The 13,586-nt window shown below is 65.1% G+C and overlaps 1 protein-coding gene across 6 annotated transcripts; it reads left to right on the top strand.

Annotated features, from left to right (window-relative positions):
* The first annotated feature begins 26 nt into the window (after positions 1-26).
* TNNT3 (troponin T3, fast skeletal type) lies at positions 27-13,586 on the top strand. Of its 6 annotated transcripts, XM_040971084.1 has the most exons (16): positions 2,288-2,426; positions 3,822-3,856; positions 4,005-4,018; positions 4,360-4,377; positions 5,437-5,454; positions 6,170-6,190; positions 6,390-6,404; positions 7,647-7,665; positions 9,378-9,423; positions 10,035-10,151; positions 10,230-10,307; positions 10,423-10,536; positions 10,609-10,718; positions 11,038-11,128; positions 12,445-12,485; positions 13,396-13,586. In XM_040971084.1, exons 1-16 carry the CDS (start codon positions 2,325-2,327, stop codon positions 13,448-13,450), a joined length of 894 nt encoding a protein of 297 aa, XP_040827018.1. In that variant the 5' UTR covers positions 2,288-2,324; the 3' UTR covers positions 13,451-13,586. The 6 variants fall into 6 exon arrangements, with proteins under 6 accessions (XP_040827019.1, XP_040827020.1, XP_040827022.1 ...); XM_040971085.1 differs by lacking the exons at positions 2,288-2,426; positions 6,170-6,190 and adding an exon at positions 27-201 and having other exon boundaries at positions 3,832-3,856; XM_040971086.1 differs by lacking the exons at positions 2,288-2,426; positions 5,437-5,454; positions 6,170-6,190; positions 6,390-6,404 and adding an exon at positions 27-201 and having other exon boundaries at positions 3,832-3,856.

The following is a 13,586-nucleotide window of genomic DNA, read 5'->3' on the forward strand; positions in this document are numbered from 1 at the left end:
TGCACCGTGCCCTGTGGCCTGCAGGTCTAGACCCCTAGGTCCAGCTGTGCCTGCGGCCTTCTGCGGGACTGTGGGCCTAGGAGGCGCCCAGGGCCCGCAGCCCCTCCCCGCCGGATGGGCTGACACAAGCCTCATCGGATCTGGACAGGATGCACCTCTGGGCTGTGGCCTGCTCTGTGCCCCCTGAGAGCAGAAGCCACCGTGGGGTCAGCCTCCATCCCAGCAGAGAGATGAGTGGATGGATGATGGATGGGTCAGTGTGTGGACAGACAGGCAGCTGAGTGGAAGGGTGGAGGGTGCATGGACAAGCCAGGGATGATCAGATGGGAGCTGAATGTGTGGAAAGTTGGACAGGTGGCTGACAGCAGGTGGAGGGGAAAGGAGGGAAGGAAAGGCAAGGGGCCAGCTGTGGAGGACAGGGAGTCTGCCCCATGTTCCTGGGCCTGTGGCTGCACCCTGCCTCCCTCGGTTGCAGGGAGCCTCTGTGAAGACAGGGCCCTGAGCCCCAACTTCTACCGTCCCCAGCTCCACCCCTCAGCTGCTGACTTGGCCTATGGGTGGGCGCAGGAGGGTCGAAACCCTCCAGAGCCACTTCTGGTCTCAATGTCCCGCCATGACCTTCCACGGCGGAAGCATGCAGGGCTACAGCCTACCCAGCTAGGGTCCCCCACAGGCCCCTTTCCTTGCCAGCCTTGGGGCTATCTCTCCAGGACTCCAGCCCACCCCACTCCCCAGAGCCTGCAGAGGCCTGGGTCACAATGGCCGCTGTCCATGCGATACCTCTGGGGCACCCACAGAGGACGTGTAGGAATAGGGCTATAGCTGCAGGGACAGAGCAGCTGGGCCCCCTGAAACTGCGTCAGTGGCCTCGCTCTGGTCCTGCCGGGACCCAAGTAGAGCAGGGTGGGGGCTAGGCCTGCTCAGATGTTTGGGTCAGGTTAGAGCACCCAGACAAGACTCAGGGTCCTATGGGCTCTGACCCTCCAACCATGTGCACCCATATCAAGGGACACCCCGGGGGGGCACCCTGCACGCGGGCCACTCCCTCCCTGCCTCCTGGACTCAGTGCACTGTCTCCGGCTCCTCCAGAAGTAGCCCCCGCCCGACCCTGCCTCACACCAGGCCCTCAGTGAGGAGCTCAGCTCCCCGGGCCGCCCTGCCGGGCCTCTGCTACGCTGCCCTCTGCCGTGAGCCTCCCTCCCAGCTGCCTCTGTCCCCAAGGAGGCTCTGCCAGGTCAGGTAGGCTCAGAGCATGGTTACCTGTGGGGGCCCGTGAAGTCTGCCCACTCTGCTCGGTCCCGCGGTGCCCGAGGCCCCGTGCCCTGAGGGAGAGGTCCCCGCACCTAAAATAGACCCTGCCTGTTCCTCTGACCTCAGCAGAGGGCACCTGCCAAGGCCAAGGGCGTGGAGCGGGCAGCTACCCTCCCCTGCTGGCCAGGCAGGGCACTGCAGGGCTCCTTGTACCCCCACCGGCGGGCACCACCCTGAAGACTCCATCCCCCTCAACTGGGCCAATCTGGGTAAGACACAGGCTGACCCCAGCAACACGGGCCCTTGTCTGCCTACTCAGGGTCCTGTTGGCTGAACCAATTCGTGAGCCAGCTTGGGGCCTGGGCAGCCATAGCTGGTCAGGAGGTCCCATGGGCCAGAGAGCTGGCCAGAGTGGGCTGCTGATGAGGACAACAACCCTTCCCCCCCGAAGACATTGCCGTGGGCTGGTGTTGGAGTGTGCTTGCCCAAGTCAGGGGCCGGCCCGACCCTGGCTTCTCTCCAACATGGAGGTGGGCTTTGAGCGAGACCACCTCCTGACAGCATCTCTAACCCTTGACCTGTGACATGGAGCCGCTGTCCTCCCTCTGGGCCCCACCGGTCGCAGACACGAGCCCTGTGCCCGCATGCGGGTGTTTATTGGGGCCTCTGCTTTCGGAGCCAAGAGACATGACCTGAGGGGCAGTGTGTGGTGGCTGGACAGCCCGCAGAGATCATTGTAGCCAACGGACCCCCTGGACATGATGGATGGAGCCCCGCCGGGCAGACACCTTGTCCACTGCCAAGGGGTACCCACAAGGAGGGGACCCTGCCCTGCGGACCACACCACGACGTGACTCGAGGCCAGCCCTGGACTCTGACCTCCACCCGCCCCCCACCCCGCCCCCTGCTTGTCAATCTGTTGCTGGTGGCAAAAATAGAAGCTGACACTTGGAAGGGGGGCGAGGCCCTTGCCTCCTCCTCCGGCCTCCTTCGTCCTGCGGCCTTTCCTATACTTGGTAAGGGGCCTGCATGGGCACGGCCCCTGTCCCTGCCCGCCACCAGCCAATGGGCTGATGGGCGAGATCGGGTGTCCCTATAACACAAGGACCAGCGTCAGGGGCCGTGTCTGTAGCCGATCCCACAGGAGCTCACCCTTTCCCAGACTCGGCCAGCAGGTCAGTATGGGCGACAGATACCTGCCTGGGCAAAGGCAGCTGGGACTGCCTGCACACGCAGGGCGAGGCGCACACTGGAGGGGCACACCAAGGGGTTCCCCTCCAGCACGAGGCCTGAACCCAGGCCTTGCCCCACACCTATGGTTCCGTGCACTGGACATCAGTGGGAGGTCATGGTCACCTGTGTGGAGGCAGCAGCCCAGGACCACAGGGAGCAGGAGGGACAATGCCTGAGCCAGGAGCACTGCCCGGCTGCCTGGGCCCTTCCCATGGATGCTCCCGGGAGCCGGTAGGCAGCGCACACAGCTGCCTCTGCCTGGGCCAAGTGGCTGTCAAGCTCCCAGGCTGGGACCAGGCTTGTGTGGGTCAATCTAGGGATGGCTGGGCCTCACGTCTCAGGGATATCGGACGAGGAGGAAGAGGCTGGGCTCCGGAGCCCTGGCCCATCAGCTCCCCTCACCGCCATTCTGCCAGGACACTGGGACCCATGGGTGGCATTGCTTGGACAGGAGCTGGGGCTGAGGGCATGGCCAGTGGCCGACAGCAGATGAAGGAGACGCACAGGGGCCCACTGCACCCTGCCCTCCCGGGCTGACAGAGCCTGGCTCCCTTCCCAGGACAGACAGGGGCCTAGGTGTCCCTGCCTGAAGGTTGGCCTTGGCTACCTCCCCTGGAAGGCCTTCGGGGCACCTTGTAGGGTGTGGGCTAGGGGGCGGGCCTTCCTCCACCATCTTGGGTTTCTGGTGGAGGCGCCTTGCTATTTCTGGACGTCTCAGCTGGTGCCTTATAAATAGCCCAGTCCTGGCACCCTATGGGGACTGACAGGTGCTGCCCCCCCTCACACACACAGGCCCCACAGCCCCTCACCATGCCAGGGAAGGCCCTGGGAGGAGGCCAAGGAGCTTGGGGCCAGGAGCAGTCAGCATGGTGGTGTGTCAACCTGCTTGCAGCTCCAGACTGGGAGCACCTGGAGAGCTCAGGGCTCAGCCCAGGCAGGGAGCGACAAGGGGACAGGGCACCTCTGCCCTGAGGCTCTGCAAGAGTGAGCCCGGGAGGGCCAGGGGACCCAGGGGAATTTACAGGAAAGCATGCAATCCCCAAAGGCAGTCCTCACAGGAGCGTGGGGGTGGGCACGCTGGGGAAGGTCTGGGTCGTCCCCCACCCGGGTTGCCGGCTCCAGCCGGGGAGCACCCCGAGGTGCTGAGCCAGGCCAGATGTCGGCCCTGTGCCCTCCATGGGAGGGGTGCCATGTGCCCTTGCCGCTTTCTGGCTCCACTTGTCACTCGGGGGTCTTGTGGCAGCCCGCTGAGGGGCCTACGCCACCCCCTCATCGAGCCCAGCCTGGTTTCCGGGGGCAGTAGTCGCTAACCCTGTCCCGGGGCCCTTTCCCTGCAGGAACAGCCAGCAGCCACCATGTCTGACGAGGAAGCGTGAGTACCCCCCGCCAGCACAGCACCCCTGCCTCCCCCGGCCTCGGCTTCCCGCAGAGGCCCCAGGACCCCAGGTCCACGCAGAGCCTGCCTGACCCGAGGCCCTCACCACCTTCCTTTCTCTTCTCTCTCCCTCTCCCTTCCGCAGTGAACAAGTCGAGGGTAAGTGACTTCCTCTGCTTCTCGCTGCACCTCTGGGGAGCGGCCCCAGGGACCCCGGCCCAGGAGCCTGGCGTGTTGCCCGGCCCACCCCTCAGCGCCCCTGCTCTGGCCGGCCCCACCCGCCCACACCGACGAGTCAGAGTCGGCCCGCAGTCCCGGCTTTGTCATGCTCTGCCACACTGGACAGCTGGAAGAGCACCCAGGGTGGTCCCCATCCCAGAGCCACCCGCTCCTGCAGCCCAAGGACCCAGACCCCATCCCTGGCTGGGCAGTCCAGGGAGGAGTCTTGCTGCCCCTGCCCGGCTAACGAGGCCCCTCTCTTTTGTCCCACCCCAATACAGAACAGTACGAGGAGGAAGGTAAACAGGCCCATCCCCCACCCCTGCTGCTTGGGGGGCAGCCCAGCCTTCTCCCCCCACCCCCCACCATCCAGGGGGCCTTCTGGGGCCTCTCCCTGGGCTGGTCCATTAACCAGCACCTGCCACCTGGTTAACCCGTCACCAACGATCATCGCTAATCGTTAACTGGGCAAGCGATTAGGGATGCGCTCACCCGATTAATGAGTGCTGGTTCCATCATTAATTCAGTCCCGTCCCCATTAACGTCCCCCTCCTCCCTGGTCTGCAGTGGCCTCGTGCCTTGTATGCTGCACCCCCGGGGCGGGGGTCCTGGTGTATGCTGCACCCCCGGGGCGGGGGTCCTGGTGTATGCTGCACCCCCGGGTCGGGGGTCCTGGTGTGTGCTGCACCCCGGGGCGGGGGTCCTGGTGTGTGCCGTGGCCTGGAATCTGCCTGTACTCTCACTCATTAACACGGAGGGTTGGGCACAAGGCCCTTGCCCTCCCTCTTTCTCTCCCACACTTCCTCTCTCTCTTTCTCTCTCTCTCTCTGTCCCCCCTACCCTTTGTCTCTCCCCTTTTTTCTCTCTGTCCTTCATCCCCTCTCCATCTCTGTCCCTCCCTGTCTCTCTCCCTAACTCCTCTGTCTTCCTGCCCTCCCCTCTCTCTCCCCCTGCCCCTCTACCCAGGCTCTGATCTGACTCTGGCTCTGGTAGGCAGGTCATAACTCTAGCTCCTTCGTGGCCAGGCAGGTGGGCAAGTGGGTGCCCCCAGCTGCCATGCATGGAGCTCTGGTTTCCACTCCGGCCGACGTGCCTGAGCCGCTGGCTCCTGCCGGGTGCCGTGTGAAGAAATGTTTGGGAGACACTGGGGTCATTTTCCTATCCAAATGGCGGACAGGAAAGCATAAGCCCCTAAGTGTCACACACAGCCCTAGCCAGGCCTCAATTCCATCTGCTACAAGCCAAATCCCGCACGGCCGGCTTGCGTCCGGGCCGCCAAGACCCTCTCTAACCCCTGTGCTTGTCACCTCTCTCTCTCTGCCTCTGCTTCCTTCTGCTGCGGGTGCCCCCACATTCAGAAGAGGCCCAGGAAGAAGGTAAGTGGGCTCTGGCATCCGCCCCGAGCGCCCTGCCAGCACGCATGGGCCGCACGGGGCCCACTCTCACCCGTGTCCTCTCTCCTCCCGCCCGCGTGCCCGGCTCCCTGCCCTACAGAAGTCCAGGAGGAAGGTATGAGAGGCAGGACTTCTGGTCCCCATGTGGGGCCCGGGGCCGGCTGGAGCCCTCGCGGGGCGGGGGAGGGGGCGCAGCGAGGCCCAGCCGGCCAAGGGGCCCCCACATGTGGCCCCCTGTAACCCACTAACCACAGCAGGCGCTTGAGCGGCAGGGACGCAGGCCACCTCCTGGGCCTGCCTCCCCACACACGGGGAGGGGCCGGCAGGGGGGCTGAGCCCCCTCGTGCCAGGGTTCCCGCTGTGGCATCTCAACTCCCGACCAGACCTGGGGCGCCCAGGTCCTCAGAGGCCGAAGACGACCTCGGGAGGGAAGGGGGTGGGTGTCCGGAGCCCGTGGCGGCCCTGCGGTGCTGGGGATTGCCCGGCCAAGAGGCAGCTGGGGTCTGCGTGGACCCCAGGCCCTGGAGAAGCGGCGGCCGGAGATGGAGGGGGGCCGGGAACCCAGCCTACTTCTGACAGATTTTGCTCGCTCCCTGCACACCCCTACCCCACCCCGCCGGTGTGACCTTTAACCTCGGATCCCTTTCCTTTGACCTCTGACCTACGGCTTGGCCTCTGGTTCCACCACCCTCCTTAGCCCCTGAAGTTCACGAGCCAGGTAGGTGACGTGACTCCCACGCTTGTGGCTCCCGTGGCCACGGGCGAGAAGGAACCAGGGGTGCATAACCTACTCACAGCCTGGCTCTGCTCGGACCCTGCTCCCCTCCTCCACCCCTCCCCAACTCCTCCCCCCTCCTCGCCCCTGCTCACAGCTGTCTCTCTCCCCTCCCTTGCCTTTCTCGGTGCTGTTGGTACAGAGGAAGTCCAGGAAGGTAGGCCCCCTTCCCTTGCCCCCAGCCCGCCGCCCGCCTCCCGCCTCCCTGCGAACAGAGTGGGCTGGGCTGCCTGGAGTCCTGGCTGGTGGGCACAGGCTTCCCAGAGTGGCCCTGGCAAGGACCATTTAGGGGCATCAGTGGGAGGCGGCAGGAACTGTTGGCCAGTGCTGGGGAGCAGAGGTCCCCAGCCCTTCTCAGGAGGGAAGTGAGGAGGGGGTGAGACCACGTAGCAGGGTTGGTGAGGCCCCAGTGGGGACCTCGGGGATGGGGACCAGCCAAGGACCCAGTGTGCTCTGCCCGCTCTGTCTACAGCTGCACCCCTGTCGGGCTGCCTTGGTCCCCCGGGCTGGGACACATCCTGCTCACCCGGGCAAGGGCGGGACGAGGGTACTCCTGCTCAGGCCCCACACCAAGCAGGCTGCTGGGAGGGGTTAGGGCTGCCAGGCACGTGTGCAGTTGAGCCGGCCCAAGCCGCTCTTCAGGGTCAGACAAGGAGCCCGGAAGCCAGAGGCAGCAACTCCAACTGTGCCCAGGCCAGGCCAGCCAATACCTCCCTGGGGCAAGCCTGGCTATGGTCAACCCGGGTGGTGGGCAGGCCTGAATGTGGGAGCGGTCAGGTGCGGGGCAGCTCCCCTGGGGCCCATCCCGGCCTCCTCAGGGTCAGGGTAGAGCCAGCTGAGGCGTGGAAGGGGCCTGCCCTTAGTGCCAAGAGTGGCTGCGTGGGCACTGTCCTGGCCGACCCCAGGTGGAGAGACCTGAATGCAGGCACCCGGAGCTAGGGATGGTATCAAAGCCCAGGTGGGCCCTGGTACTCCAGGGCCACCCCAGGCCCTGCCAGCCAGGGCCAGGCCTGGGCACAGGGGAGGGGTGCCCCAGGCCCGTGCCCGCCGCTCTGCTTGCAGGGGTCCCATGCTGGCAGCTCTCTTGCTCACCGGGAAGGCAGGCGGGAGGAGGGCGAGGCAGGAGAGGGCCCGCTCTGCCCCCCGCAGCCCCCTGCCCGCCTCGCCTCGCCTCGCCTCTCTTCCTCCTTTCTGTCAAGCTCCTCTCCCGGCCCCACCCTCAGGGACTGTCCCCTGGCCTGGAGTGTGTGTCTGCAGGGCCAAGCTGGCAGGGGCTAGGCTCAGCTGGAGAGGCAGGTGACCCTCAGGGGACCCCCGGCTGCAGCCCCCTCCCTGCCGCTCATCTGTTCTTTCCTCTCTGCCCTCCCCCCACTCCATGCTGTGTCGTCGGGTTCACCAGAAGAGAAACCAAGGCCCAAGTGAGTGCCGGGACGGAGTGGGCACCCCTCGGGGGGGCAGGGAGGCCTGGAGGAGTCGAGTGGGGTCTAGGGTGCTCAGCCTGGGGTCACCCAGCGCAGGCCTGGAGGACTGGCCCCAGGACGCAGTGACAGCCAAGACAAGCAGGGGCCTGTTCAGGTGGGGGTAAGAGGAAGGACAGGAGAGATGAGATGGAGACCACGGGGAAGGGGGACCCACGACTGCCTCTCTGGGCCCCTCCTTGACCCTCGGCCCTGGGGGGGCGGTCTCCCCAGGCCTGAGTGTAACAGGATGGGTGCTTCATGGGAGTGCCGTCTCAGGAATGGGTGCTTTCCTGGGCGCCCGGCACGGTTCGGCCCACTGCTGTGGGTTTCCACCCATGGAGTTTGGCGTGGGGCTCCTGTGGCAGCTGCCGGGTGGCTCGGGGCTGCACGGGGACCCCGCTGGGGAGCCAGCCAGCTCACTTCCATCAGCCGCACCTTATTCTGCAGTGACACTGGGGCGAGTGAGGCTGGCCCCTGCTTTCTCCATTGACAAACGTTGTTTGTGTTTTCATTATGAAAATAAAACACCTCATTAAACCAGATTTGGAAAATACGTAAAAGTCAAACGAAGAGGGGGGAAAAAGAAAAAAGCCCTCATGTGCCCTCCACCCTCCTGGCGCGCCAGGCTGTGCAGAAGTGCAGAAAGCTTGGAAAGTGCCTCCTTGCTCCGTGCGCAGGGCCGGGAGAGCAGACTGGGGCTCTGTGTGTTTGCAGACACCATGCCGTCTATACGACCCCGGGCTGTGCTTTTTTAAGACATGGCGCTATGCATAAGTGTTTTTCCATGCTTGCACGTGGTCTTCTTAAATATTTTGAATGGCCACATAATATTCCATCCATTGAACAAACCGTAATTTTCCTAACCTCTCACAGGCTTGCCCCAATATTTTACCATCATAAATAACGCTGGGGGCTTGGGGGAGTGCTAGCTAACCCTTCGGCTGTTGCCTTAGGCTGCGTTCCCAGAACTGGAAGGCAGCCGATCCGGGGGCCCGGGGGGCGCCCACACCCCGGCGGCTGGCGGGCCCCGGGCGGGGGAGTGGGCGCACAGAGCTGGCCTTTCATCCCCTTCATCGGCTTGCACGGGGTATCAGTCTTCTCTGGATGTGTGGAAAATGTTCTTTTTTTTTTTTTGGTCTGGGCTGTTTGGCCTCGCCGGGGACTTTGCGCGCCTCGCCCGTTTTCCACCCGCATACGTTTCTCATTTGCGTGCAGTCATCTGGCCTCCCCACCCCCCAACTTTGAACCGCGCTACACCCCGCTCTCTGCCTCAGCCCCTTTTGTAAGAAACGCTTGCCCTTGTTTCACTCCTGGCTCCATCTGGAACGGATTGGGGGTGGGGGGTTCATTTCCTCTTCAAAGAGCTTCCCTCCCAGCCCCCTCTCCGCCCTCCTCCGGGGGGCCCCCAGAAAAAAGGCTGGGAGAGGGGCCAGCAAATTGCACAGGAGAGCCACGCAAGAGCGTGGCAGCCCTGGCCGTGGCCAGCAGGCGGGAAAGCCGGGAGGCTGGTGTCTTCCCGCAGGACCTCGGCGTGCAAGAGGCAGTGCCATACAGTTGGCAAAAGCCACGTTCAGGCACAGCATGAGGGCAGCGGCCCCAGCCCGGGGCGAGTGAGGCTGGGTCGGCTGGGTCCGGTCAGCCTGCTCACAGGAGTCGCTCTCTCCCTCCAGGCTCACTGCTCCTAAGATTCCAGAAGGAGAGAAAGTAGACTTTGATGTAAGTCACCCACACCAACACGTTGGCCTGCCCGGGCCTCAGCCCGGGCCCCCGGAGGTCACCTGCTCTCAACAGGCCAGAGCAGGGCGCTCCTGGTTCCAGGCAATTGTGCCATAATTCATTCCTGCATCAGAGGGACCTCCCCTAAGAACAGCTGTCCCATCCATACCACTCACCCATCTGCTTTCCATCCACCCACTTGTCTGCCCAGCCATTATCCATCCATCAACCGTTCAGCCATTCCTCCATCACACTTCTAGCCACCCCCTCCTTTCATCCACCCGTCCACAATCCACACAGACATCCACAGTCCATCCACCCTCTGCTCATCCATCCGCCTGTCCAGCCACCACCCCTCTGTGCACACAGGCACCTCTTTGTCAGGCCCCGTGGGGTGTGTGAAGAGACTGCCTCACGGCCAGGCCAGGCCAGGGCTTCTCATAGGAAGATGGTCACGCTTACCCTGTAGGACCCGTGCTGGAGTGGGGACGGGAAGGCAACAGCCGTGGGCCCATGATGAGGGCCTTGTTTCACTGGCGGCTGTGCCCATGTGGCCGGGAAGGAGGCTGTGCCCGCACGGCCAGGGGGCTACTGACCCGTCCCGCTCACAGGACATCCAGAAGAAGCGTCAGAACAAGGACCTCATGGAGCTGCAGGCGCTCATTGACAGCCACTTTGAGGCACGCAAGAAGGAGGAGGAGGAGTTAGTGGCCCTCAAGGAGAGAATCGTGAGTGGCAGCTCAGGTGTGGCAGGCCGGGCCAGGTGGGGTGGGCCGGGCCCTGCTGAGCGCCCACTCTGCCCACAGGAGAAGCGCCGGGCCGAGAGAGCAGAGCAGCAGAGGATCCGGGCAGAGAAAGAGAGAGAACGCCAGAACAGGCTGGCGGTGAGCCTGCCCCCCGCCCCACGGCAGAGCACAGAGGAGCTTGGAGCACCCTTCCAGAAAGTTCTAAACCCAGGCAGGTGCAGCCCTTGACCGTCATGGGGGCGGGTCTCCACAGGAGGAGAAGGCCCGCCGAGAGGAAGAAGACGCCAAGCGCAGGGCTGAAGACGACCTGAAGAAGAAGAAGGCGCTGTCCTCCATGGGTGCCAACTACAGCAGCTACCTGGCCAAGGTGAGCCGGCGCGCGTGCCAGGGGAGGGAGGGCAGGTGCCAGAGGCCACTCCTGAGAGCCTCTGCCCCCCAGGCCGACCAGAAGAGAGGTAAGAAGCAGACAGCCCGGGAGATGAAGAAGAAGATCCTGGCGGAAAGACGCAAGCCGCTCAACATCGACCACCTGAATGACGACAAGCTGAGGTGAGGGCCACCTCACTGGCCACCAGAGCCCAGGGGGGCCGGGGACTCAGCCAGCCTGGCCCCCACAGCCCTGGGGTGCCGGGGACTCAGCCAGCCTGGCCCCCACAGCCCTGGGGTGCCGGGGACTCAGCCAGCCTGGCCCCCACAGCCCTGGGGTGCGGGGACTCAGCCAGCCTGGCCCCCACAGCCCTGGGGTGCCGGGGACTCAGCCAGCCTGGCCCCCACAGCCCTGGGGTGCCGGGGACTCAGCCAGCCTGGCCCCCACAGCCCTGGGGTGCCGGGGACTCAGCCAGCCTGGCACCCTCGCCCCGCCCCCCAGGGACAAGGCCAAGGAGCTCTGGGACACTCTTTACCAGCTGGAGACGGACAAGTTTGAGTTCGGGGAGAAACTGAAACGCCAGAAATACGACGTAAGTTCAGAGTGCCCTGCTGGCTGCACCTGCCGGCAGACAGTTGGGGGAAGGCGAGAGGCGAGGGGCCGCAGATCCTCCCCCCACCCTCACCAGCTAAAGCTGTGGTCCCTGGGTCCCAGAGCGAGGCAGCGTTGGCTGACTCCACTGTGAGGGCATGGCCCTAGCAAAGCCAGCTCAGGGTCCACTTCATGAGCCCCCTCTGGCCTGGGCAAAGGCCCCCCAAGTCAGCTCAGAAGGCATTGGGCTGCAGCAGGCGGGGGCGAGAGGGGCTCAGGGCTCCAAGGCAGGAGCAGGCCTGGCGGTTGGCTCACCTGAGGCCCCCCACTTGGCCCTTGATGCCCCACTGCCTGCCACTCAGGCTGCCCAAAAGCGGGGCACAGGGAGGGTGGCTATCACTCGGGGTGCTCGGCCTCCTTGCACAGGGCACTCTGGGACCCCTGACACAGGCATGCCCGGGGGCCACTGGCTGGCCACTCCTCGGGCTGAGGGCAAGTCCCATGGCCAGTCTGTGCCTCCGTTTCTTCCTTTCTTCCAGCAGAATCAGGGCAGCCATCTCCTCGCTCCCTCCTTGTGTCCGGAGCGGTGCCCGGGGTGGGGGGGTGCGTGTCCTCCGCTCCAGGCTGCCTCACAGCATCCACGGCCCCCAGACAGGCTCTCAGGGGCCCGGAAGGGCACAGCCTGGCCGTCCCCACACACGGAGGGGCCAGCCGCCCCTCCAGCCCCGTAACCATCTCGGTCTTTCTAGATCATGAATGCCCGGGCCAGAGTGGAGATGCTGGCCAAGTTGTAAGTAGCCAGGCCCGCCCCGGGCCGGGCTGGCAGTGTGTGCTGCATGGCAAAACTCAAGGTCACAGAGGACGCTGGAGGCGGGGGCACGGCCGGCAAGGCTCCGCTCCTCCTCAAGCCAGTGTCTCCCTCTGCCTGGACCGTGGCTCCCAGGCCGATTGTTGCCCAGGGCCACCAAGTCAGGAGGCGGAGGCCCTGGGACGAGGGGCAGAGAGCTGCCTCCCCAGGGTCCAGGCTAGAAGGAGGGTTCTGCGGGCCTGGCCTCCAGCTGCCCATTCCTCTCAGTGCCCCCACCACGGCCTGCCGCAGGCCGGAAGGTAAGGGCCGGCTCCCAGGCGGCTGTGTGTGGGAGCCGGGGCCAGCTCAGGCCAGCCTTAGTCGGAGACGCCAGCTCACCTGAGGACCGAGCAGCCAGGAGCCAGTGAGGGGCCGGAGCCGCCCAACCTTGGGCCAGGCCGGGCCTCTTGCACGTGCGCCAGGCCTGGCCCTGCCAGCCTGGTCCCAGTGAGTCCCGTGTCATTCCGCAGATCACCAACCTCAGGAGCCGCATCGACCAGGCACAGAAGCAGTGAGTAGCTCCACCCCTACCCTGGCTCTCCCACAGGGGCCGGCCGCGCCACCTGCCCACCTGGGCCTGGCCACTGAGCCGAGCACCTGCGCGGCCGGCCCTGGGCAGAGCAGTAACAAGACTAACCAGCCCACCCCACGCCCCATGGGACCTGCACGGTTAGGCCTGCTGCTCAGGGACTGCCTCCCCTGCCTGCACACGAGGAGTGCCTAAGATGGGGGTGCTGGCGGAGGGCTTTCTGAGGATCGCACTGGTCTCCCGGGCGCCTGCCAGCCAGCCTTGCCCCAAGGATGGTCGTGACACAGCTGTAGTCACCATACCTCCTTCTCCCACATCAGGACCCCCCCAGAGGCCACACCAGTGCAGTGTCCCCCAGGGCAACTTGGGGGCTCTGTCCCCCACCACTACTGCTAAGCCCTAGTTCCTCTGGGCAGGGGGTGGTGTAGTGGTGACCCCACAGTCCTCTGCCCCCCAGGCCACTGCTGTGCAGGCAGGGGTCGGTACAGGCCCCTTACAGAGGCTGTGCATGTGTGTGAGTGTGAGTGTGTGTGCACGGCAATGTGTCCAAGGGATTGGCCTGGGCAGCCCAGAGGTCTTGGGGAGCCCAGTGGCAGCCTCCCGGCTAACCGTCACCCGACCCCTGGTGGCTGCCACCCCGAGCCACGTGGCATCACTGGGACAGTGATGGTCACCAGCAAGGCAGAGCAGGGGGCATACAGGGAGGGTCCCCAGACAGCTGAGCCGGCCACGCTCCTAACCACACTAACTGTCCAGGTACGCCCCCACCAGCCAAGCACAGGTGAGTTGCTGCCACTCTCGCTGCAGCCTGCTCTGTGCCCGGGAAGCAGGGACCAGGGAGGGGGCTCAGCCGGGGCCTGGCACTCAAGAGCAACTCACTTCCCGCCTACAGCAGCAAGAAGGCTGGTGCCACTGCCAAGGGCAAGGTCGGAGGACGCTGGAAGTGATGGAACTGGAAAAGCCCCATACGGCGGAGACCCTCCCAGGCCCGCGCCCTGGCTCCTCCTGGGTCTCCGGGGGGATCCTGAGGGTGCAGGGGCCACCCCAGAACACATACTCCGTCTCTGTCCTCATGGCTCCCAT

Source organism: Ochotona curzoniae, unplaced genomic scaffold (assembly GCF_017591425.1).
Source record: "Ochotona curzoniae isolate NIBS_2020 unplaced genomic scaffold, NIBS_Ocur_1.0 scaffold_4937, whole genome shotgun sequence".
Classification (NCBI taxonomy): domain Eukaryota; kingdom Metazoa; phylum Chordata; class Mammalia; order Lagomorpha; family Ochotonidae; genus Ochotona; species Ochotona curzoniae.